Source organism: Erinaceus europaeus, chromosome 1 (assembly GCF_950295315.1).
Source record: "Erinaceus europaeus chromosome 1, mEriEur2.1, whole genome shotgun sequence".
Classification (NCBI taxonomy): Eukaryota; Metazoa; Chordata; class Mammalia; order Eulipotyphla; family Erinaceidae; genus Erinaceus; species Erinaceus europaeus.
Genome location: NC_080162.1, coordinates 30,216,741 through 30,244,314, shown reverse-complemented (window position 1 = coordinate 30,244,314; position 27,574 = coordinate 30,216,741). Strand labels below are relative to the sequence as shown.

Sequence of the window (27,574 nt, the reverse complement as noted above, 5' to 3'; positions counted from 1 at the left end):
AGTAAAAACCTAGAGTAGGGGATGTTGGCCAGACCCTTTCTGGGCTTACCATATTTCCCAAAACACAGGTTGATGTGCTCCTGTGCCACCATTCTGAGAATGGACTTTACTCTTCATGTTTTTATGGCCAGCTAAAATAAAACTCCATGATTTCCAGCCTTTCTTGGAGACATTTTAGATGGGACTTCTCTTTGGAAAGAGTCCCCTTGACTCTTTTTTTACCCCTCCTTCTTTCTTTTTCTTTTCTTCCTTTCGCTTTCTTTCTCTCTCTTCTCTTCCTCTTTCTTTCTTTCTCTCTTTCTTTCTTTCTTTCCTTACTTTTTTTTACCAGAGCACTGCTCAGCTCTTTGGTTCTGGGGAATTGAACCTGGGACTTCAGAGCTTCAGGCATGTAAGTCTGTTTGCATAATTACTATGCTGTCTCCCCCACCCAATCTACTTTCTTTCTTTTTTTTCTTCTTTTTTTTTTTAATTGGAGAATTAATGTTTTACATTCAACAGTAAGTACAATAGTTTGTACATGCATAACATTCTCAATCTACTTTCTTAATGAATGGATATTAAAAATAATGGCTGGATCCTACCAGCAATCTCAGACCTTTAGCCTTGAAGAAGAAAATCACACCTATAAAATGGTGGAGCTGAAGCTTGAGTCCTTGATGATCCTTAAGTCTCCATGACAACCCCAACTTCCTTCCTCTGTATTTAAAGGATGGCGTAACCTTTATCTTGCTTGGACCTCTTTTTTGAATTGTCTATAGAGTGGGAGTAAGCCTTCAGTGTCATAGACTAACTTAAACAGCAAAGGCTCATGGTGAGGAGGTGAAGGGGTATTTTGGGGGATGGATTGACAGCTTTTCTTGGGCAAGGCAGAAAGTGAGACTCAGCCTGGGCACTTACTCATCGCCAATATACAGCTTAGGCCATACTTCATTGACATGGGTGTACCGGGGACTCCCTTTCCAGAAGAGCCGCTCCAGCTCGAAGGCTCCAGGGGTACAGTAGTCCTCTGCCTCCTCCTCCTCCTTCTCTGCCTTCAGCAGCAGCCTCTTGGCAGACAGATAGGCATTCTTGAGGCTTGTCTTTGGTTCTTGGGATGCCATTTTGGAGCCACGGGATTTTCTTTCCTTTCTGTAGCTGGTCAGGAGAGAGGGTCAGGATGGGGGTTAGCAGGGGGCAGAGACAGAGAATGGACTTTATAAAAAGAGGCAAGGATATGCTGATTTTAAAACATGGCAGGCATTTCATGGTCTGTTGTGCTCCTGCTTCCTTTATCCAGACCATAGAGGTAAACAAGGAAAGGCATGTTGGCAGTTAAACAACACATCTTCAACATTCTATCCAGCTCCAGATTTAAGAGTGATAAAGGGAAGGGTCCCCCTGATGTGGGTTGAGTTGGGCTAAGTAGAATTTGCAGAAGACCAAAGATTGTCTTCAGGCCTAAGAAATTCATAGCTAATCCCCTGCCTTCTCTTCATTGATGCCTACTTTTTCTTTTATCTGACTGGAATCTGCTGGTTTAGGACATTTTGAATCTGAATAGGAAGACCCTGAAGTCTCTTGACATTCTAGGCCTGTGGAACTCAGCATACACAGAGAGCTTTGGCCAGTGAAAGGGGAGACCTGTAAATCTAGAGCTTGTCTGCTTTGGGCAACCACACATTCTTGGGGCTCCAGAAGCTTTGTAGTGGGAGGAAACTTGGTTGCATGAAGGTTTGTCAGCTTGTTAGGATAGTTGAAGTCTCTGTTCTCCACTCTAAAAAACTAAAAGGCTAGCAGTTGTATTAATTTTCCAGGGGATCAGAAGAGATATTCCAAGCTAGAAAGATTAAAAGGTACAGATTAAAAGGTGCATTTGGAGAACTTGCTGGGCTCTGGAAATGGAATATGGGGGAAGAGTTTCTATTGTCTGCAAGGAAATTAATTAACTATGATATTGGTCAGTATTTCTCCCCTGGACTAAGTGACTGCTATATAAACATCTACACTCAGCCTGAGAAAGTTACTGTCCCTGTTCTTGGAGGATAGAGGGAAAAAGAAAAGAATAGAGTGATTGAGAAGCATGGAAGAAAGGCAGGGTTAAATAGTATAATGGTTATGCAAAAAAGACTCTCATACCTGAGGCTCCAAAGTCCCAGGCCTGAACCATCATAAGCCAGAGCTGAGTGCTCTGATAATAAATAAGATCAAAGGATCTTTGGAGAAGAAGAAGAAGGAGAAGGAGAAGAAGAAGCATGGAAGGAAAGGGAGGGAGGGAAAGTTATTTACTTAACAAACAGCACAGGGCTAGGCAGTGGGGCACCTGCTTGAGCGCACACATTACCATGTGCAAGGAAGGACCTGGCTTCAAGGTATTAGCCCCTCTACTTGCAGGGGGTAAGCTTCTCAAGTGGTGAAGCTGCCTTCAGGTATCTCTCTTTCTTTGTGTGTCTGTCCCCACCCCTCTCAATTTCTATCTGTCCTAGCAATAAAACAAACACAAAATAAAGGAGAAAGGAGGAATGAAAGAAAGGGAAAAAGGGGAGAAGTTGCCTCTGGGAATGGTGGATTCATCATGCAGGCACTGAGCCCCAGTGATAACCCTAGTGGCAACAGATAATAATAATAATAATAATAATAATAATAATAATAATAATATAAAAATAAGCACCTAGCACTCATTTTGTGATAAGCTTGGCTTCAACTTGTTTACAATTATTAGTTCATTGAATATTCTTTCTTATTTCTTTATTAGGGGATTAATGTTTTACAGTAAATACAATAGTTTGTACATGCATAACATTTCCCAGTTTTCCACATAACAGTACAACCCCCACTATCACTGAATATTCTTAACAAGGCTGTGGCCAGAAAGATGGCTCAGCAGAGAGTGTGCAGGATTTGCACATGTGGAAACCCTGAATTCACAAGCAGTACTCTGGCTTCTCTCTCAAGCAAATAAATAGAGCTTTGAAGGTGAGGTAGATGCTACTATTATTCCTATTTTTGTAGATGAGAAAAATAGTAAATTGATAGTGTTTATAGTACATGGCCTTTGTCTTCTGAAAAAAATTTTAGAAACTGAGGAATGGGGGTGGGTACAGTGTAAGGGGGGGCAGGAAAATACTTGAAAATGGAAAAAAGCATTGGTCGTTTCAGAGTCTAGTAGGATCACATCAAAAGGATTAGAATATACCTCGGAAAGAGTTGCTCACTGGACATGTGACATTTTTATTAGAAAGGCCAAAGTACCTTGCCACCACTCTAGTTTTGTACTTTTTCTTTTTGTCAGAAGGATTATTGCTGGAGTTTGGTGCCTGCCAGATGACTCTAGCACTCCCAGTGACTTTTTTTTCCTTTTTTTTTTGGTAGAGGGTCAGAAAGAGAGGGATGTAGAAGAAGAGACACCTGCTTCACTGTGCCATAGCTTGTGAAGTTTCTCCCCTTTCAGTGGGTACCAGGGGCTTGAACTAGGTTCTTGTGCATGATAGTACTTGCACTCTACTGGGTATACCATCACCTGGCCCCTGTATTTCTTCCTTTTAAATTATTATTTATTTATTTATTGGATAGAGACAGAGAAATCTAGAGGCAAGGGGGAGATAGAGGAGAAAAAGAGACACTACTTCACCACTCATGAAGCTTCTCCCCTATAGGCAGGGAGCAGAGGCTTAAACGTCAGTCATCTCACACTGTAATGTATGTACTCAACCAGGTGTGGTACTACCCAGCCCTACCCAGCCTCTGTATTTCTTATGTTTATGTAATGATGGGAATTTAACCCAGAAGCATGCAAGACATACACCAAGGGCAGGCAATCGCACACCTGGTTGGGCATACACATAAGCATGTACAAGTCACTGGCCCCCACCTACAGGGGGAAACTTCAGGTGTCTCTTTCCCTCTCTTTATCTCCCTCTCCCTTTTCCATTTCGCTCTATCCTATCAAATAAAATAAAGGGGGAAATGGCTGATAGGAGTGGTAGATTCGTTATGTTTGTTGTGCAGGCAATGGATCCCAATGATAACCTGACTGACAGTAAAAAGAGAGAGACAGACTGAACCAACTCCCCAGCCAAAAATGAGGTGATGATTTGAACTTAAATAATAAAAGTAAATGTAATGGGTTGAAACACATAAAACACTTAAATTGCAGGGGTCAGGAGTGATGCAGCGGATTAAGCTCAAGGACCGGGAAGAAATGGAGGATTTCCTAGATAACCTATGAATTTCCAAAATTAAATAAAGAGGAACTAGATAATATGAACAGGCTCATCACAGCTAACAAAATTGAAACAGTTATCAAAACCTTTCCCAAGAATAAAAGTCCTAGACCAGATGGTTTTACAAATGAATTCTATAAAACCTTCAAAGAAGAACTAATACCTCTACTTTTAAAAGTTTTCCAGAAGATTGAAGACCCTGGAATACTCCCTTCCAGCTTCTATGAAGCCAACATCACTTTGATACTAAAAGCAGACAGGTACGCAACCAAAAAAGAAAACTACAGACCAATATCTCTGATGAACATAGATGTTAAAATATTGAACAAAATTATAGCCAACCAGATACAGCAATATATTAAAAAAAAGATTGTTCATCATGACCAAGTGGGGTTTATCCCAGGGATGCAAGGTTGGTTTAATATATGTAAATCAATCAACGTGATCCACCACATCAATAAAAGTAAGACCAAAAACCACATGATTATATCAATAGATGCAGAGAAAGCCTTTGACAAAATCCAAAATCCCTTTATGATAAAAAAAGGGAATAAATGGAAAATTACTCAAGTTAGTGGAGTCTATATATAGCAAACCTACAGCCAACATCATACTCAATGGTGAAAAACTGGAAGCATTTCCCCTCAGATCAGGTACTAGACAGGGCTGCCCACTATCACCATTACTATTCAACATAGTATTGGAAGTTCTTGCCATAGCAATCAGGCAGGAGCAAGGAATTAAAGGCATACAGATTGGAAGAGAAGAAGTCAAACTCTCCCTATTTGCAGATGACATGATAATATACATAGACAAACCTAAGGAATCCAGCAAGAAGCTTTTGGAAATCACCAGGCAAGACAGTAAGGTGTCAGGCTACAAAATTAACATTCAAAAGTCAGTGTCATTCCTCTATGAAAACACTAAGTTAGAAGAAGATGAAATCCAGAAATCAGTTCCTTTACTATAGCAACAAAAACAATGAAATATCTAGGAATAAACTTAACCAAAGAAGTGAAAGACTTGTATACTGAAAATTATGAGTCACTACTCAAGGAAATTGAAAAGGACACGAAGTAGAAAGATATTCCATGTTCATGGGTTGGAAGAATTAACATCATCAAAAATGAATATACTACCCAGAGCCATATACAAATTTAATGCGATCCCCATCAAGATTTCAAACACATTTTTTAGGAGACTAGAACAAATGCTACAAATATTTATCTGGAACCAGAAAAGACCTAAAATAGCCTAAACAATCTTGAGAAGAAAGAACAGAACTGAAGGCATCACACTCCCAGATCTTAAATTGTATTATAGGCCTGTTGGCATAAAAACTGCTTGGTACTATAACATGAATAGACACACTGACCAGTGGAATAGAATTGAGAGCCCAGAAGTAAGCCTCCACACCTATGGACATCTAATCTTTGACAAAGGTGCCCAGACTATTAAATGGGGTAAGTAGAGTCTCTTCAACAAATGGTGCTGGAAAAAATGGGTTGAAACATGCAGAAGAATGAAACTGAACCACTATATTTCACCAAACACAAAAGTAAATTCCAAAAAAAAATCTGTGTATACATGTTTTTAGCAGCACAATTTATAATAGCCAAAACCTGGAAGCAACCCAGGTGTTCAACAACAGATGAGTGGCTGAACAAGTTGTGGTATATCTATACAATGGAATACTACTCAGCTATAAAAAAAATGGTAATTTCACTGTTTTTAGCTGATCTTGGATGGACCTTGAAAAATTCATGTTAAGTGAAATAAGTCAGAAACAGAAGGATGAATATAGGATGATCTCACTCTTACACAGAAGTTGAAAAACAAGATCAGAAACACAAGAAACACAAGTAGAACCTGAAATGGAGTTGGTGTATTGCACCAAAGTAAAAGACTCTGGGGTGGGTGGACAGGAGAATACGGGTCCAAAAAGGATGACAGAGGACCTAGTGGGGGTATTGTTATGAGGAAAGCTGAGAAATGTTGCACATGTACAAACTATTGTATTTACTGTGGAATATAAAACATTAATCCCCCAATAAAGAAATTTTAAAAAGGGGGGTGGGGAGAAAGATACCTGCAATACTGCTTCACCACTTGTGATACTCCCTCCCTTCCTACCCCACAGGTGGGTACCAGGGATTTGAACTCAGGTCCTTACACATTGTAGCTCTACCAGGTGGGCAACTGCCTGTCGGGCTGAGCTTCACTGACAGGAGACAGAGGACCAGGGACTCATGGCTGAGCTGTATGCAGTACCTCTTTATTCATGCAGAACGCAGCACAATCTAAGCCAAGCTAAGCTAAACTAAACTAAAACTATATTTAAGCACTATTCTGTCCTTATATATACTGGCCAAGTAGGGTGGAAACAGGATGTGACATAGAGAGGGTGGAGTGAAAAGTGACTGGTGCAAATCAGTGTGTACTACGGGAGGGGGTGGAGCAAAAAGACATTAAACCAATGCCCTGCAGGCAGGGCAGTGCTTCCTTAACAGTGGTTATGTAAATAGAATACAGTGTTAAGCAGGGGGGATTAAACCAAATGAAACAGAAGGGGTTTTTAGAAGCAGAATTAGAAGCATACCAACAACTGCCCAGCCCCAGGAACCTATATTTTAGCCATCTTCAACAACTGCATCTGAAGCTCACTGCTTTTATAATAACTGTGCTTAAATGTAGCTAGAGGGCTGGAGAGCTGTTCATTTAATAAGAGGGTAGTATGTGTATTCAGTATGTTTTCCATCTCATTGAAGTGGAAGTTGGGCTCTTGGTACAGAATAAGGCTGCAGCATGGGAAGGAGTGGGGAACTCGATAGTCTCACTTGAGGATTTCTTAAAGGTGGCTCCCATGTCATGCATGCATTTCTGTAGTCTCAGTGTTTGACTAGTAGGAGTTGCTCAGGAAATACTCGATGATAAAAAACAGCTTAATGAATGAGTGAGTAAAGAAATGTAATTTTCATGTTAAGGACTAAGCCAGAGCTGCTTAGGCAGGACTGAGCCACTGGGCTAATACGGGAGAGGGGTGAAGATGAGTGAAATACAGAATTACAGAGGCTCCACTCTGGGGCCTGCCAGTTAGCCTTTCCAATCTCAGAGGGAAGAGTTGTTTCAATGGATGACCAAAAATGTTCCCTAGTGGGAACCAACAAAAAACACCTCAACTATGTTCATCGCAGCACAATTTGTAGTTGCCCAACTTGGAAGCAACTTATGTATCCAACAACCGATGAGTGGCTAAGAAAGTTGTGATATATACACACAGTGGAATTATTCAGCTGTTAATAATGGTGAAGTAACTTTCACGTCATCTTAGATGGTGAGGTAAGCCAGAAGAGAGAAGGATGAAAATGGGTTGATCTCACTCATAGGCAGAACTTAAGAAACAAGAACAAAAAGAGAAAACATAAAGTAAACCATAGCCTGGGGTTGGTGTATTGCACCAAAGCAAAGGACACTGGGGAGGGAGGAGGTTGGGGCAGGCAGGCATAGATGCTGTGGGCTGCATGATGTTGGAAACGCACCTAGACTTGGGTGAGGGTGTTTTGCAAACACCTGTCATGGTGAAATGAGAAAATTGACCCATGTGTCAACAACTGTACCATATACCATTAACTCCCCAATTTTTTTTTAAAAGAAGAAATACACAGAGTAACTATTTAAATAAATAATTTTGAAAAAAAAAAACAAGTGTAGTGATAGCACTGCTTGTTTTAGACCTGTAGGCATCTTAATTTTGAGAGGTCTGAAGCTCAGCCCCTTCAAGGCACCAACTCTTCTTGTTTTGAAATCAGTGACAGCTGGGTGCTACACACCTAAATATCCCATTGCAAGCCGTGCCTACCACTAAGAGAGGCTTCAGAAGAGGTGATTTTAGGGAGGTACTGGGATAAATTGTGTTCTGAAACCTCTGCCTGCCTTCTTTGAGCTCCCCCTCATTGAAGCCATTCCTTCTTCATCACACTGTGGAAGTACCCAGCCCCAGCCCATCTCTGTGCTGAAAGCCTCAGCTGGATTTCCAGACAGAAGAGGAAGTGGTGCGGTCTACCCAGAGTGGCCTGGCATGCAGAAGGAGCTCTGGGATCTATTATCCTCCAGCACACAGATCTGATGGAAGGAGAGAACAAAATGTGGAGCTGTGCAGAAACCACAGACCTGTAATCTCTCCAAATCCTGAAGGTGGCTTGTATGTATCACCTCTGCATGGCTCCCAAATCTCTGAATCTTGGGTTGGGAGCATCTGTTTTCCAGATCACAGCCAAAATGGAAGGGGAAGACAAATCTGTTCTGTTTAGTTTCCATAGATTCGACCCAGAGAGTAACTGCCAAGGTCTCGATGACACATACAAACAATATCAATCACAGGCTAAATGTCCTATTGAGAGCTGGACAGGTTGTCAGAATTGGCCTTCAGGTTCTTGTTACATCTTCATATTTAAAGGTTTAGTCCTAGGAGACCAGATGCCAAATTGAAGGCTGTTGTCCTATATGCAGCATCAGCCTCCTCCTCAAAGGATGGTCAACTCAAGCTCCTTCATGAAGGGGCCAGGCAAGTAACATTTAAATACTGTACTCATTTAAAAACACTTCAAAATAGCTCACTTGGATAGTGTGCTGCTTTGCCCTGTGTGCAACACAAGTTTGAGCCTGGCCTTCAGAGTTTTTTCAAAAAATATTTTATTTACTATTTTTCAATGAGAGAGAGACACACAGAGAGAGAGACAGAGACAGACAGACACAAGAACACTGCTGAGCTCTGGCTTATGGTGGTGCTGGGGATTGAACCTGGGACCTCAGAGCCTCCGGCATGAAAGTCTTTGCATAACTATTATTCTGTCTCTCTAGCCCTTGTTTTACCCTCTGTAAAGTGGGGACCTGGCCTTTGAAGGTTTTTCCAAGTATAATCAGCACAGTCCTACATTCTGACTCTACTTTAGAATATTTAGTGGAACAGCTTGCATGCATGTGGTTAAAGGTTTCCCTTGCTCAGTGAGGAGGAGGTTTGATCTGAATTCAAGCCTCAAATTTTGACACAATGATTTGACTTTGTTAAAGAATGCCTCTTGGGAACCAGGCAGTGGTGCACCCAATTAAGTGCACATAGTACTAAGTGCAAGGACCCGAGCAAGGACCTGTGTTTGAGCCCCTAGCTCTCCACCTTCAGAGGGAATGCTTCACAAGCAGTGTAGCAGATAAGCAGTGTAGCAGGTCTATCGGTGTGTATCTCTTTCCCCCTCTATCTCTCCCTCCCTTTTCAATTTCTCTCTGTCCTATCCAATAAAATGGGGGGGGGATGGTCACCAGAAGCAGTGGATTTTGTAGTGCTGGCACTGAGCCCCAGCAATAATCCTGGAAAAAAATAAAGAATGCCTTTTTGAATAAGAGAGTAAACAAACACAAAAAACACCAAGATGATGTCAATGCTGTGGGCTAGTTGCAATTTGAAGATTTTTTTTTTTTTTACTGTTTTCTACTTTAGGATTTTCAAAATATATTTTATAATAACCATGTTGTTGTTATTACTAGAGGGAGAGAGAGAGAGAAGGAGATTCCATAACAGTGCTCTACCTCTCAAGAAGCTTCCCCTTTGCAAGGTGCAGGTCTGCAGGTGTCTATCTTTCTCTCCCCGTCTCTTTCTTCCCCTCCTCTCTCAATTTCTCTCTGTCCTATCCAACAACAACAACAGCAACAATGATAAACAACAAGGGCAACAAAAGGAAACAAATAGCCTCCAGGAGCAGTGGACTCATACCGCCCAAGTTGCACTTGGAATGTACTCTGAAAGAAGGGAAAGAGGAAAAATGTTATTGTGACTGGGTAAATTACTCTCTTAAGATAATAATACCTACTTTTTAAAAAAAGATTTTATTTTTTTTATTTATTCCCTTTTGTTGCCCTTGTTGTTTTATTGTTGTAGTTATTATTGTTATTGTTATTGATGTTGTTGTTGATAGGACAGAGAGAAATGGAGAGAGGAGGGGAAGACAGAGAGGGGGAAAGAAAGATAGACACCTGCAGACTTGCTTCACCGCTTGTGAAGCAACTCCCCTGCAGGTGGGGAGCCAGGGGCTCGAACCGCGATCCTACCTCCAGTCCTTGCGCTTTGCGCCATGTGTGCTTAACCCACTGCACTACCGCCCAACTCCCAATAATGCCTACTTCTTAGGTATTTGGAAAGGTCAGAATTCGGCTGTAGTATACATATATTTAATTTAGAAGAAGTCACTCCTTGCCTTTATGTATAATAAGCCTGCAAAAATAATCCCAATGAGAAAATAAAGATTGTAAATTTTTAAAAAGTTAAAGCCTACATGTGAAAACTGTGAAGGAATAAGTCCTCCAAGTTGATTCAATTAGAAATCCCACATATAGAAAGCTAGGTGATTTTAGCGATTAAGAGCAAACCTTTAGAGGACTAGATAATGAAGAAATTTCCCCCTTTCCCTACCCAAGGACAGCAGAGAATTTCTGACTCACTAAGAATGTTACAGAAACCTGTCTGTCTTGTAAACTTTGTGCCATGATGGTTATCATTAACCTGCCCACTTGCTTCCTGGCACCACATGGTAGTTTTGGAAAAACATTCCTCATGTGACCCCCTTGAAGCCCCTTACTTCCCTTCCCTTTAGAAGGAGATGAGCTCCCAGCATCTGGGTCTCTCTCCCAAACAATGGGGCCACTGCTGGCACTGCAGCTTTGGGGGGTGGGGGACACCCCTCAGGTTTGCTGAGGTCCCAGTGTTCTATGTCTGTTCTGTGTCTGTACATGTGTAAGTTTGTAATAATGGCTATTATATGTGTTTGTGTGAATAAATACTTCAACTTCCTCTATTTCTTGTGTCAGCTTCAATTTGTCTCAGTTTGTAATCGGTATGGTCAGAAGCAAAATACTTAACAAAATCCCAGGGATTTTTTGTTGTTGTTGTTACCTATAATCTAATTCTCAATGTATCTGGCACAATCCAAGTTTAACATATTTTTTCTTTTAGATTCTGCAAGCATGTTAGTAGGAGGCAATTATGTGAATTAATATAAAAATATATTTATTAAAGAAGTAGAAAAGCCTTAATTTAAAGAGCTAACATATGTGGTCAGGGAGGTAAACCCAGTTGTACAGCACAGGGTTTATGTGTGTGAGGTCTGTAGTTCGATTCTCTGTATAGCCAGAGTGATGCTGTGGTTCTTACTCTCATTAAATAAAGACATAATTTAATATTTCTTCTACTATGGTATTGATGCCATTAACTTGTTTGATTAACTCTTCAAATGGTTTCAAAGGACTTCAGGGTGGTAACTTATGAACTCCTAATTAGTTTTCCCAACCCTGGCTTGGCAGAATTCCACCTCCCAGAAACCATGAAGAGACCAGAGGCCTACATGTGGCTCCATTCTCAGGCAAAGAAACTTTCCAAAGCTCGGTCCAGCTCCTTGTAGGGGAGAAGGTCTAGCACAGGATGCTAGAAGTCATGGTCAGGTTAGCTGTGTCTCCTGACTCCTGAGCAGGGGGGCTTTTGCTTCCTCTGAGATGTGTGAATTCAGGAATAGATGTCCTTTCAGTTCATGTCTTTTCAAGAAATCCATTACCCACAGCATATAACCTCAGAATATAAGGCTTCTTTGTGGGAGTGGGAACAGGTGATTGATGGTGAATTATGGGGTGCAGCCCTCAATGTGGACCTGCCATCCCTCTTTTCCTTCTCTAGTTCACTGTTAATCACTGTCTGTCATTCAGCAGTGCACATAGGAATTTCCATTCCTCCTTGGGAAGACTGGGGCCAAGCTTTTATCTCTGAAACTTACCACAAATGCTCCCTAGGAAATCAAGGTAGGATCCAGAGAAATAATCATATATTCGTTACTTTAATTATGTGTTGGTGATTATCTACTCTTAAAACCTCCTAGATAGGGGGTAGCTACCTTCACTTTTTTGTTTGTTTGTCTCTGTAAGATGAGAAATACGTGACAGAAGCAGCCTCTCAAGGAGTTTGTAACACACGGAGAGGAGAGAAATTGGTCTATAGCTGGCGGCCAGTGTTGGGTCTTTCTTTGGTTTCAAAACCGCTATAATCTTTGCACGACGCCAAACTTTGGGCATAGACTCAGATTCCAAGATGTGGGACAGGAATGAAGCGAGCCACTTTTTTTTGCCGCGGGACCCAGGCTAAGAATGAGTTCTGGGGTGATGTTATCATAGCCAGCAGCTGTTCCCGGTTTAACCCTCTTCAAAGCGTCTTCCAGTTCAGACAGTGTAAAGGGAGAGAGTTTTGGAGATGGACAAGATAACTGGAAGTGGGATGACCACTCATGGAAATTTCTCTTTTCCAGACTGGGTCGATCTTATTACGTCCAACTTGAGTTAGGTGACTGGCCACTGAGTTTGGGGATATGGGAGGATGGGAGACGGGAGGGGGTTGGCTACCGGCACCCAGTCTGTGAAGAAGCTTCCAGGCCTTCCTACTTGAGTGGGTGAAGTTCAGACTTTCCGTGAGTTGTTGCCAGCGGGCTTGGCATGCTGCATCCAGGGAGGCAATGAGATGGTCAGCCACATCTGGGTCGCCCGACTCATCGTACTGCTTTAGTAGTTGCTCGCATTCAGCATCAAGACAAGGCGTATAGTTAGCACGTCTCCCACGAGGAATGACTTGGGAAGCTGCTTTGAAGATGGCTTGGCGGAAAAGAGCCTGGCTGTTTGGGATCGTATAATAGGGAGAGGTCATTCGCTGAAGCCCAGTCGAGTCGGCTAAGATAGAGCCGTCAGCACGAGTGGAGGAATATCCCCAGTCTTGGTGATGACTATTAAAGTCTCCAATGTAAACAGCTGGGTGATTCGGGCTAGGCAGGACCTCATTATCCCATGAGGCACTGGGAGGCTTATATACGTTGACGAGCTGAATAGTTCCAATAGTAATGGAGTTGTAGAAGGTCGAAGAGGCCGTATGGTAAATGTCCGCAAGACACGATTTGGCATAGATGGCTCGGCCGTGTTTAGGATGGAGATTATAGCATATTAAATCGAATCCACTGATGGTGAATCAAGCAGCTTCATCGACTGCTATAAAGACGGGTGCTGTCTTTGTTGATCTCACAGCAGCCTATGACACGGTTTGGCACCGTGGTCTCCTAGTCAAGATCTCAAGATGCCTGCCTCCATGGGTGGCCAACACTCTATCGTTTCTTCTCCAAAACAGAAGATTCCGGGTGCATCTGGGTGACAAGTCTAGCAGATGGAGACTTGTCTCAAGTGGCCTCCCCCAGGGCTCTGTTCTGGCTCCTACGCTATTTAATATTTACATCAATGACCTCCCAGAAACTTCTTCAAGGAAGTTCATCTACGCCGATGACATCTGCTGTGCAACTCAGGCATCCAAGTTCGACATCCTCGAGGAAACACTCATGAAAGACATGTCTCTGATATCTGATACTGTAAAAAATGGCGACTAATCCCTAGCACTGCAAAAACGGTATCATCTGTTTTCCATCTACACCATGCTTCGGCCTCGCGTGAGCTTAATGTGCAGCTTGGCAATACGAGAATCCGGCATGAAGCCCAGCCAGTCTATCTTGGCGTTACTCTCAATCGCACTCTGTCATTTCACGAACATCTCATAAAAACTGCAGCAAAGGTGGGCGCGAGGAATAACATCATTGCAAGACTGGCCAGCTCCTCATGGGGCACGAGCGCTTCCACACTACGATCATCATCTCTGGCATTATGCTATTCCACTGCAGAATACTGTGCCCCAGTATGGTTCCGTAGCTCCCATGTCCACTTGGTCGATTCCAAATTATATTCCTCCATGAGGATAATTTCTGGAACCATCCATTCCACCCCGGTTCCATGGCTGCCAGTTCTTAGCAACATTGCCCCGCCAGATATTCGTCGGGATGCGGCATCATCTAAGTTCATTTCCCACGTCTACGTTCGACCGGACCTGCCAATATACGCGGATATCTTCGCCCACCCTGTCCAACGCTTGACGTCTCATCACCCAATCTGGTCCCCTACGCCTACACTGAACTTCTCTGTTCCAGACTCTTGGAAACAGAGTTGGCAGTCAGCTGAGGTAAAGAACAAACACCTCATCACAGACCCCTGCAAGCGTCAACCCGGCTTTGACCTAGCACGTTATGATTGGGCCCTCCTCAATCGCTATTGAACAGGCCATGGCCGGTGCGCCGCTATGTTCTATCGCTGGGGAGCCAGAGACGACCCGAACTGCCCCTGCGGCTACAGACAGACTATGACCCACATAGTCAATGACTGCCACCTCTCCAGATTCAAAGGAGGTCTCGAAACTTTACATCAGGCTCAACCTGACGCTGTTGACTGGCTACGGAAGAAGGGCAAACGCTAGAAGAAGAAGAGCACTCCTCAGCTCTGGCTTAAGGTGGCATGGGGGATTGAACCTGGGACTTTGGAGCCTCAGGCAAGAGAGTCTCTTTGCATAGTCATTATGCTATCTACCCCTCACCCCCACCTTCACTTTGCAGATGAGAAAAGTGAGGGTTAAAAGTTAGTGACAGAGCAACAGGCTAGTAAATGGTACAACAGGCACTCAACCCAAGCAGCCATGTCCATATTCCAGCTCATGTCAATATGTGTGTGTGTGTGTGTGTGTGTGTGTGTGTGTTGGTATTCTTTGTGTAGGTTTGACCCCCTTCCCCCTACCTCTGAGAGAAATGGTTTGGTCCTTTCTAGTTTCGCGCCCCTCTTTCTCCCCGCCCCGCATGCTAAGGACATCCAGAGTCCCAGCAGCAGCAGCGGGGGAAGAATGATGGGGGAAACACATGGTGTGGTGATTTGCCCGTTCGTGAATAAAGATATACAGCTTCTTAGCCCAGCCGTGTGTCCTCGAGTCTGTCTCTGTCTACCACCGCGAAGCTAGCCTGGCCAGCTGGAGCCCCCAAACATTAACGACATGTGTGTGTGTATATATATATATATATATATATATTTTTTTTTTTTTCCCCTGCCAGGGCTTTGCTAGAGCTTAGTACCTATTCAGTTATACTACTCTGAAGAATTCTTTTCTTCTTTTTTCAGATAGAAGGTGAGAGACAGAAGGGAAAAGACAGATAAAGAAGTTAAAATATTATGATACCAGCCCACCACTTGCAAAGCTTCATTTTCTCTTGGTGCTACCAGGTAAGGCTAGGTGAGGCTAGGGCTTGAACCTCGGTCCTCACACATGGCAAAGTATGCTATCTACCTGTTTAGCCATCTCCTGGGTCCTATAGTTTACTACATTTTTGTTGACAAAGTATATACTCCCGATGACAGTTCCAGGCCTTTTCGAATTTGTCTTCTTCCTTCTCTGATATGAAGTACATTGGTGTGAAGTGTGGAAAGAGCTGTCATTGACCTTGGTGTCTCAGGTATGAAGCTTCAGCTTCCTTGTTTGTGGTGGTTGTATTAAGTGCAGCTTTATAAGTCTTTGGCAGTTGACACAGACTCAGAAAATGTTGCATGCCAGGGGGATGAATGGCTTTGGTGGTGGTAGTAGAGAGCTCCCAACAGTTTAAGAAGCAAAATTGCAAGCCAAGAGTAGGAAAAAGTAGACAGAGTAGTTTGGCCATGACCAAAAATCTCTGCAAGGTAGTTGTGGCTGGTAGGAGGGCTTAAGTCTGAGTCAAGGGGCTCAATTGTTCCTGTATGACATGCAAGCAGGGCTTATAGGAAGAAGAAAGACTCTCTAGCTAACTAGTTAATATCAGATGACAGTGTCAGGCTGCTATGAGACTTTCCCCATATTTACTATGGGAATGGTGGGGTCCAGAGCCATCAAAGATTACTGGAAATGAAAATTCAAATGCCACTGTAGGACAAACAGCTATGACCTCTGGCTCTGGGACTTGGAACAGCTATTCCCAGGCCCAGGTCTTCCTGGAGAAGATAAATTCTGACCTTAGTGTCAGTGAGTGAGCTGTTACCCCTGTCCCCACCCCTCTAATGGAAAGCAGAACACAAAGGCTACACCATCAGACTCTGAGGTACATTAGGTTCTAGCCTGTATCATTGTCTGGGCTGTGCGATATCGACAAATCACTTTACTTTTTTGTGTCTCAGTTTCCCCATCTAAAGAAAGAGACCATGAGGAATCTTTTCCATAGGGCTAATGTGGTTGTGAGGAGTAAACAAAGTAATACTTATAAGGAAAGCTCTTGGGTGGCTGGGGAAATAGCTCAACTAGTAAAGCATAGGATTTACCATGTTTGAGACTCCTAGTTTAATCCCTAGTGCTACCTGTACCAGTTCTCCCCTTCCTTCCTCCCTGTCTCCCTCTTTAACTCCCTCTCTCCCTCCCTTCCTTCCTTCCTACCACCTTTCTTTCTCCTTCTGATTTATTCATTTATTGAATAAATAAATAACTAGAGAGAAAGAGAACCAGGTGCCAGGTGGTGGTGCACCTGATTGAGTGACATGTTACAGTGTGAAAGGACCTGGGTTTGAGCCCCTGGCCCCCACCTGCAGGGGGGAAGCTTTGCGAGTGGTGAAGCAGGGCTGCCAGTGTCTCTCTATCTCTCTTTCCCTCTCAATTTCTGGCTGTTTTTATTCAATAAATAAAGATAATTTTTAAAATGTTAAAAAAAAGAAGAAGAGAGAGAGAACCAAAAGATCACTTAGGCACATGTAATGCACAAGTGATCAACTCAAGACTTACGTTTCCAAGCCCAAGATCTAGCTACTATACTCCCTTCTATGTCACAGTGCTCTGGTTTCTTTTTTCCTCTTTTTCTGTTTCATGTGAAATAAGTAAAGTAAAAAGAGACAAGCTCTTGAAACAGTGCCTGGCACATCAACAACAACAGGAAACATTACTGATGTAATGTTGTTCAGTGTCTAGGGAAGACCAATGCTTGCTTCCCTGCCTAGGTTGACCCCTCTCCAGGGGGGCTCAGCTGGGTCAGCAAAGTTGCAGGAATGCAAACAGCTAAGCCTCCAGCCTTCCTGCCTCTCCTTTGCTCTTTATCCCAGTAGGGTTAACTTTAGCCACAGGAATTCCTCCCTCAAAAAGGACTGAATCCCCTCTGACTGTGGTGGTCCACTTCTGAAACATCCTCAATTCAAGCTTCTTAAATGGTAGGAGGCCATTGCCTCCCTTCCCCCCTCCAACCCCCCAACCCCCAGCTCAGATCTACTTTAGCTCCAAAGAGCCTTTAGTACTAACTGACCTCCTAGCTCCTCAGAGCCTTTCCCACATAGCATCCCCCTCCACCATGCCCAAGGCTCTTTCTTTTACACAACTCAAAGTGTAAGCCCTTCAAGTATCACTTGTAAATGTCATTTGATGGAACCAGAATGCTTTTCTGGCAAAAAGAACAAGGGCAGTAGAAATTTTCACTAAGTACCAGGGACCCTGGGGTTCTGGGGCTTAGTTGAGGACCACTTCTTATACATGCTTTATGTACCGTTTCCCTTATTTTATCTTACCCATCACCACCCCAAATGCTCTCAACGTTATTGAGCAGTCACCCCCTACCCCAGCCACCACCCCAAATGCTCTCAACTTTATTGAGCAGTCACCCCCTACCCCAGCCACCACCATTCCCAACAGCTCCACAGTTCTTGGGTTCCCAGACCAAGATTAGCCATTGAGGACACAGGACAAAGGTACTAAGGTCTGGTTGGAGAACCTAAACCTGAGATGCTTTCCCTTCTTCCTATCTACACACTGCTGTCTTGGTGAAGTTTTTCTGCTCATTGATGACTTCCCATCTCTACCAGGTTAGTCATTCTCAAGTCTATTATCCCACTGAGAGTGGAAAAAGAAGCTTCAAAATAGTGACTCTAGGACTAAAGAAAGAGATCACCAGATAGGATGCCTGCATTGCCCTGATGTTCCCATGTGCAAACCCTGATAGGAAGTCTTATGGCAATGGAAAAAGCTCTTATGGCAATGGAAAAAGCTATGGTCTTTCTCTTCCTCTCACTCTCTAGCTGAATGAAAAAGTGGCCCAGAGTGGTAAATTCATGCAAATATAAGGTCCTGTCTACCCCCTCACCGCCCCCCACTACACACCACACACACCTTACATCACTGTTCAAATGATGCTTACCATTGCCCAGGGCACAGAAACAATTACTCTTATAGAGTTTTGAGTCCCCCCTCCTTTTTAAAAAATCACCTATGTAACCACCACAATCAAGATAAAGAGCATTTCCATTATTCCAGAAAGCTTTTGAATAATTATCTATAATTTGTGCTCATCTACATGTGATAGGAGTCATTACAGTGTCTGTTTCCCCTCTCACTGAGATATTTTCCCCTCTACTGGCTAAATGGACACATATGGAGCCTTGCTGGAATATGATATCTGATACTGTGCTCCCAAGTGCCTCAGAAAGGTCGAATGAACTTTAACCCATCTGATTATCCTTTAGAAATTATGACTGGATTAGAAGCTAGGGAGTGAAGTGAGAAAATTCCTACGTTGTCTTTAAGAAACATGGGTAACCAGAAGTCTTTTACACTAAAAGAATGTCAGCTGTTCTCTGTGGCTTCAGAAATAGAATGGCAAGAGGGCTTCTGATCTCCACACCCAAGTCCCAAAAGAGCATGCAATTGGACCCAAAAGATGCCAGCTGCCCAACCAAATGACCTTACCTGTTTGTGTCAGGACCTAGCCTGGTTAGGAGGTGCTGGTCATTGGGGTGTGTGGCAGTTTCACATCCGGCCACCCCGACTGGCATCCCAGAGCCTATTTTTAGGGTCAAATCTGCTGACGCTGACCTTACACGCTAGCCAATCTTAGAAGATACCTGCGGCATCAGCTTGCAAAATGATTTGCCAGTGTGACCTGAAAATTTTGACTTTAGGAATCCTGTACCTGGAACCCACACACTTTTCCCCAACCCAAACACAGAGTCAAGACATGTGGCTGCTGAACAGGGACAGGCAAGGAATTTCCCAGTTTTGTTTTCATGGGATGGATGAAGCCAAATGTTTGAGGGGGCCTGCCTGGGTTCTGTTCCCAAACAACTGGAACAGAGGTTTGCCTTCTGGTATGGAGCCTGTGGGAGGGTCAGGGGTGGCCAAAATCACCATTACAGTATTTTCTGGGAGTGTATAGTGCCATATCTGGGGGTATGGATGGAACAGGTGCCACATCACATGGGGGTAATCAGTGAAATGCCTAGAGAGAAACCATAATCTTAGGTTGACCTGCATTGCATCACTTCCTTTTTTAAAAAAATATTTATTTACTTATTTTCCCTTTTGTTGCCCTTGTTTTTTTTTTAATTTGTAGTTATTATTGTTGTTGTTATTGATGTCATCATTGTTAGATAGACAGAGAGAAATGGAGAGAGGAGGGGAAGACAGAGATGGGGAGAAAAAGATAGACACCTAGCACAGCTATATACAAGATACTGGGTACTGTACAGCAAACCATAACAAAGGGACTTTTCAAAGTTAACCCAATTAACAAATAATGTGATGATAATATTAACTATTGATTGTCTTTTTGAACCCTAAGACAGCAGGAACCTCACATCTTCACTATAGAGCCCCTACTTCCCCCAGTCCTGGCACCCATGGATAGGGCTCACTTTCCCGTATGCTTCTCCCAATCCATACCAAATAATATTGCATCCGCCGATCACAACCTAACCAAAGCAACGATTGCCATCTCAACATGCTTCACCTCAGAGTGTATCCAGAGACTTCACGTGTGGAATGACAACCCTTCAGCTTCATTACTCGGGTGAGACCTTTCCTTTTATAGTACACTCTAATTTCATCTCAGGTAGTTCACTTTCTAACAAAGTCCCATAACCTAGACATACACCAGTTTCTGTGAGAGAGAGCGTATGCGCACACGTATCCATAAACTACTGCAAAATATATACCTGAAAGCAGGATTACACTAGAGTTTGCAGTGAGTACCTCCCCAACACTTCCTCTCCACTATTCCAATCTTGGGATCCATGTTTGCTCAACAAATTGTTTGGCTTTGTATGTTAACTCTCTTTTCAATCACCAGGTTCCAGATGCCACCAGGATGCTGGCTAGGCTTCCCTGGATTGAAGACCCCACCAATGTGTCCTGGAGCTCAGCTTCCCCAGAGACACACCTTACTAGGGAAAGAGAGAGGCAGACTGGGAGTATGGACCGACCAGTCAACGCCCATGTTCAGCGGGGAAGCAATTACAGAAGCCAGACCCTCTACCTTCTGCAACCCTCAACGACCCTGGGTCCATGCTCCCAGAGGGCTAGAGAATGGGAAGGCTATCATGGGAGAGGGTGGGTTATGGGGATTGGGTGGTGGGAATTGTGTGGAGTTGTACCCCTCCTACCTTATGCTTTTGTTCACTAATCCTTTCTTAAATTAAAAATTTAAATAAATAAAAAAAAAAAAAACTAAAAAAAAAAAAAAAAAAAAAAAAGAAAAAGATAGACACCTGCAGACCTGCTTCACCGCCTGTGAAGGGAACCCCCTGCAGGTGGGGAGCCAAGGGCTTGAACCGGGATCCTTATGCCGGTCCTTGCACTTTGCGCCATGTGTGCTAAACCTACTGTGCTACCGCCCGACTCCCCATTATGTCACTTCCTAACAGACCTCTGGCAAGTACCCAGTCATCTGGGCTTCAGTAGGAATAATAATCAAATGTTGTTATGAAGGATAAATGAGATAAAGTACAGAAAGTGCTTAACATGATGTCTGGTATATGGTAAACACTTTTAACATGCTATACGATATTTGAATGCTAAAATATTCTCAGTTCAGCATTTATCCCCAAGTCCCTCTTCTTGCCAGTTCCTTCTGCTTTATTACCTCTAGCCTTCTTTGTACCCAGATTTTCTCACCAACCCCTACTACAGTAAACTTCCTTTCCAGTGCAGAGCGGTGGAGGGATCTCTCACTTTCTAGAAAATCTTTTGAGACCTTCCAATAGTTGTATATAATTTTTAATAGAAGTTATGGGGTATTTGCTCCATGGAATACCATTCTGCAATAAAAAAATGATATTGTGTCTTTTGGGACAAAATGGATGGAAATGGAGGTAATTGTGCTTAGCAAAATAAGTAAAGAGATAAAAGATGACTATTGGATAGCTTCATTCATATATAGAATCTAGATAGCTGAAGCACATGAACTTGAGAAAAGACAAAACAAAACAAAAAAACCCAAGAAATAAATTATCTTTGTGATAATTATGGTGGCTATTGGTGGAAATATGGGGGCACAGGTGTTAGGTGCAGTGTGAAACTATACTCTGTAATCTTAAAATCTTGTAAGCCAGTATAATCACAAAAGCAGCTTGTAAGAGAGAATGAAGGAAAAGAAAAGAAAGAAAGAAAGAAAGAAAGAAAGAAAGGAAGGAAGGAAGGAAGGAAGGAAGAAAGAAAGAAAGAAAGAAAGAGTAAGGCTGTAGCGCAGTGGGTTAAGCACACGTGGTGCAAAGCGCAAGGACTGGTGTAAGGATCCTGATTCGAGCCCCCAGATTCCCACCTGCAGGGGGTTCCCTTCACAGGTGGTGAAGCAGGTCTGTAGGTGTCTATCTTTCTCTCCCCCTCTATGTCTTCCCCTCCTCTCTCCATTTCTCTCTGTCCTATCCAACAACAATGACAGCACTAACAACAATAGTAATAACTACAACAATAAAAAAACCAAGGGCAACAAAAAGGGGAAAATAAATAAATAAATAAACTTAAAAAAGAAAGAAAGGAAGAAAGAAAGAATGAAAGAAAATGAATCAAGTATCTAAAGCTGTTGGTAGCTAGGAAAGTAGTTTGGAAGAATAGTATACTTTATTCATATGTGAAGCCCTAGGCTTGATCACTAGCACCAAATATGATCAAGTGGGATGAGGAGATAGCATAATGGTTATGCAAAACGACTTTCATGCCTGAAGTCCCATGTTCAATTCCCAGCACCAGAAAGCCAGAGCAGGAAGGCAGGGAATTTCTGGGCCTTAACATGTGAATTCAGGGGCATCAAGATATTGAATTGCCCACAGGAACTCACCAATGTTTAAGGGAAAACCCTGAATGATAACTAAAGCCATATGGTGTGCTCAGGCCTCCATGAGCCAGCTTGGAAAATAAATCTCACTTGTTCTTCGAGCATTCAGGAGAAAGCAGTTCTCTGATGCTGTTACTTTTCAGAAGCTGGAAACATGACAACAAATTCTTATATTGACAGTACAGGCACTAAACTGGCCCAGTGACACATGGTAGAATCTCTCCCCCCTCTCAAAGTGCCACCTCATAATACAACAACAGAAATCATGCTAAATGTACAAACTTAGAAATACCCAAGAGAGACAGATGACCTCATCAGTGTGTCTTGGAACCTCACTACTTCGGAATCCTACCCCACTAGGGAAAGATAGAAACAGGCTGGGGGTATGGATTGATTTGACAATGCCCAAGTCCAGTGGAGAAGCAATTATAGAATCCAGAACTCCCACCTTCTGCACTCCAAAAATAATCATGATTCGTACTCCCAGTGGGGGAAAAATGATAGGGAGAAGATGACCAGAGGGCTCTGAACACCAACTCCATCAGGAACTGGAGAAAGAGGAGGAAAAAAGGAGGGACATTTGGATGTATTAATAGTTGTATGTGTGACTTGGAAAGGAAGATGAGACCTTATTTTTAAAAATGGATATATATATATATATATATATATATATATATATATATATATATATTTGTAGAAATAATAGTTAACCCATATCTGCAACCCTGAGAGAACTGCTGTAATTTATAATGGAGGGATTGGGAATCTAGAATTCTGATGGTGGGGACAGTGTGAAGTTGAATCCTTGTTGTCTTGTAATTTTGTAAATCAATATTAATAATAAAAAATTTTTTAAAATAAAAATACCCAAGAGATAGCCATGTCAGAACCTACAGAATGAGGTCAGATGTGCAAAGAATTGGAAAGATTTCAGAGATAGAATTTAGAAAAGTTAATATGGGGGAAATTCAGGAATGGAAAATTAATATGCAAAATTGCCACTCATGAATACTCTATCCTGCCAAATTATCCTTGAAGTATGAGGGAGAAGTAAATATCTCTTTCAAACATACAAAAACTAAAATAACTCCCACTATTAATCTTGCCTTGGAAGAATTACTGAAAGAAGTCCTTTTTAAAAATTTTTTTTTTAAGTCCTATAAGGTGGTGCACCTGGTTAAATGCTCACATTGCAGTGCACAAGGACCCAGGTTCAAGCCCCTGGTCCCCACCTGCAGGGGAAAAGCCTCACAAGTGGTAAAGCAGGGCTGCAGATGTCTGTCTCTCTTCCTTTCTCTCTCTCCTTCTCTTCTCAATTTCTGCCTCCATTCAATAATAAATAATCAATTAAAAAAAAAAAAAGAAGTTCTACAAGAAAAGAAGCAAGTCTCAATGCAACCAGTACTATTTTGGCATTTTTCACTTTGGACTGTGTCGGGAGACATCAGGCATGGAATATTAACCCTCCAGCTTCATTACTCTGGTGAGACCTTTCCTAGCTCATAAGATTCCTTAATTTCATTTCATGTAGTGCACTTCCTAACAAAGCCTTACAACCTAGATATAGACCAGGACCCATGAGATATGGCATATGTACACATGTACCCATAAGTTAGGGGGAAATATGCACCTTAAAGCAAAAGTACACGATAGTGTTCAGTGACCTAATAAGTGCAGCAAGCAAATAGAACGATCTGAAAAAGATACCATAAAATACCTAGTCAAATAGTTTCTACTTAGACCTAGATACCCTCCTCACCTACTACTTATTTCACTTCCCTAAATCACTCCAAGGCTAACCTTGTCAGACAAAATAAGGACTACAAAAGCTGGATAAGGGCAGAGACCAGCATACCTTAATGGTGGCTCTTTGGTCACTACCAGGCCACCCCATCACATGGGTCCCTAGTCAGGGAGTCCTGGGATTCCCACACAGACATGATGGGCCTAGACCTCTAACCTAGATCCCTCTAGTCACTGTCACTGGTCATCTCTGTCAGAAACAACATAATGGACCCCTTTGTGGGCCCCTATAGGACCGGTTGCCCTCAATGTGGATCAACAATGGTTGGGACTGTTCCATTCTCCGAAGGGAGATTGGGCAACATACTCTACCACCCAAGGAAGATAGATCATGAAATTAGTGCAGCCTAGAATGTTCCTAGCCGTGACCACAGAATACAAGCTCAGACCTAAAGAGATGCAGAGGTTACACAGGCTCCTGCGATGAATTTGGGCCCCAGATAAAACTGATGGGGTTTACAGTTGACAATATTTATATAGTTTTCCCATATTTAGGAGATACTCTCTGCCCTGATTCAACTTTTTAGTCCTTTTTCCAACTCTGACACCATCTCCCCAGACCTTTGGTCCACCTGCATGTTAGCTGTCAGGCTCAGGCAAAAACTAGTAAAGTCATGGGTCCCCTAGAATTTACCTAAAATAGTACCTATTGGCTTTCTCCAAAATGGAGACCCCAAATCTCATCTCCTATATTCTTGCCTTTAGGTTCCTGATTATTTAACAATTTGTTCTGCTTTATATCTTTGTGATTTTTTTCAGCCACCAGGTTCCAGATGCTACCATGATGCCAACCAGACTTCCCTGGGCAGACAACCCCACCAATGTGCCCTAGAGCTCCACATCCCCAGACCCCTGCCCCACTAGGGAAAGAGAGAGACAGGCTGGGAGTATGGATCAACCTGCCAATGCCCATGTTCAGCAGGGAAGTAATTTCAGAAGCCAGACCTTCCACCGTCTGCACCCCATAATGATCCTGGGTCCATATTCCCAGAGGGATAAAGAATAGGGCTGTTGTCATCAAAACTGCTTAGTACTGGAACATAAATAGACACACTGACTAGTGGAATAGAATTGAGAGCCCAGAAGTAAGCCTCCACACTTATGGACATCTAATCTTTGACAAAGGTGCCCAGACTATTAAATAGGGAAAGATGAGTCTCTTCAACAAATGGTGTTGGAAAAAATGGGTTGAAACATGCAGAAGAATGAAACTGAACCACTATATTTCACCAAACACAAAAGTAAATTCCAAGTGGATCAAGGACTTGGATGTTAGACCAGAAACTATCAGATACTTAGAGGAAAATATTGGCAGAACTCTTTTCCACATAAATTTTAAGGATATCTTCAATGAAACAAATCCAATTACAAAGAAGACTAAGGCAAGCATAAACCTATGGGACTACATCATATTAAAAAGCTTCTGCACAGCCAAAGAAACCACTACCCAAACCAAGAGACCCCTCACAGAATGGGAGAAGATCTTTACATGCCATACATCAGACAAGAGGCTAATAATCAAAATATATATGAGCTTGCCAAACTCAACAACAAGAAAACAGATGACCCCCCAAAAGTGGGGGGAGGACATGGACAGAATATTGACCACAGAAGAGATCCAAAAGGCTGAGAAACACATAAAAAAATGCTCCAAGTCTTTGACTGTCAGAGAAATGCAAATAAAGACAACAATGAGATACCACTTCTCTCCTGTGAGAATGTCATATATCAGAAAAGGTAACAGCAGCAAATGCTGGAGAGGGTGTGGGATCAAAGGAACCCTCCTGCACTGCTGGTGGGAATGTCAATTGGTCCAGCCTCTGTGGAGAACAGTCTGGAGAACTCTTGTAAGGCTAGAAATGGACCTACCCTATGATCCTACAATTTCTCTCCTGGGGATTTATCCTAAGGAACCCAACACACGCATCCAAAAAGATCTGTGTACACATATGTTCTTAGCAGCACAATATGTAATAGCCAAAACATGGAAGCAACCCAGGTGTCCAACAACAGATGAGTGGCTGAGCAAGTTGTGGTATATATGCACAATGGAATACTACTTAGCTATAAAAAATCGTAATTTCACTGTTTTTAGCTGATCTTGGATGGACCTTGAAAAAAATCAAGTTGAGTGAAGTAAGTCAGAAACAGAAGGATGAATATGGGATGATCTCACTCTCAGGCAGAAGTTGAAAAACAAGATCAGAGACACAGGAAACAAAAGTAGAACCTGAACTGGAATTGGTGTATTGCACCAAAGTAAAAGACTCTTTGGTAAAAGACTCTGGGGTGAGTGGAGGGGAGAATACAGGTCCAAAAAGAATGACAGAGGACCTAGGGGGGGTGGTATTGTTATATGGAAAACTGGGAAATGTTATGCATGTACAAACTATTGTATTTACTGTCAAATGAAAATACTAATTCCCCAATAAAGAAATTTTTTAAAAACTTGAACAAAAAAGAAGACATAACCATCGTCAACATATTCACTCCCAATATGAGTGCACTCAAATATATGACAGAGACACATCAAAAGCAACACAATAATAAAACGAGACTTAACCACAACCACTCACAGCAAGAAACAGATCATTGGGACAAGAAAAGTCAACTAGTTAATAGAGGTCTTAAAACAGTCATAGGTGTGAGCCCCCACACCTATGGACATCTAATCTTTGACAAAGGAACTCAGGCTATTAAATGGGGAAAGCAGAGTCTCTTCAACAAATGGTGTTGGAAAAAATGGGTTGAAACATGCAGAAGAATGAAACTGAACCACTTTATTTCACCAAATACAAAAGTAAATTCCAAGTAGATCAAGGACTTGGATGTTAGACCACAAACTGTCAGATACTTAGAAGAAAATATTGGCAGAACTCTTTTCCGCATAAATTTTAAAGACATCTTCAATGAAATGAATCCAATTACAAAGAAGACTAAGGCAAGTATAAACCTATGGGAGTATATCAAATTAAAAAGCTTCTTCACAGCAAAAGAAACCACTACCCAAACCAAGAGACCCCTCACAGAATGGGAGAAGATCTTTACATGCCATACATCAGATAAGAGTTTAATAACCAACATATGTAAAGAGCTCGCCAAACTCAACAAGACAACAAATAACCCCATCCAAAAATGGGGGGGGAGGACATGGACAGAATATTCACCACAGAAGAGATCCAAAAGGCCGAGAAACACATGAAAAAATGCTCCAAGTCTTTGATTGTCAGAGAAATGCAAATAAAGACAACAATGAGATACCACTTCACTCCTGGGAGGATGTCATATATCAGAAAAGGTAACAGCAGCAAATGCTGGAGAGGGTGTGGGGTCAAAGGAACCCTCCTACACTGCTGATGGGAATGTCAATTGGTCCAACCTCTGTGGAGAACAGTCTGGAGAACTCTCAGAAAGCTAGAAATGGACCTACCCTATGATCCTGCAATTCCTCTCCTGGGAATATATCCTAAGGAACCCAACATATCCATCCAAAAAGATCTGTGTACATATATGTTCTTGGCAGCACAATTTGTAATAGCCAAAACATGGAAGCAACCCAGGTGTCCAACAACAGATGAGTGGCTGAGC

At 42.4% G+C, this 27,574-nt stretch overlaps 1 protein-coding gene across 5 annotated transcripts in view; it reads right to left on the bottom strand.

Annotated features, from left to right (window-relative positions):
• DUSP29 (dual specificity phosphatase 29) overlaps window positions 1–27,574 on the bottom strand; it is a 92,963-nt gene that overhangs the window by 34,330 nt on the left and 31,059 nt on the right. For all 5 annotated transcript variants that reach the window (XM_060171322.1, XM_060171426.1, XM_060171486.1 and 2 more), the window contains one exon: window positions 901–1,137. In XM_060171322.1, the coding sequence (XP_060027305.1) occupies window positions 901–1,137 (237 nt within the window). The remainder of the gene's footprint in view (window positions 1–900; window positions 1,138–27,574) is intronic.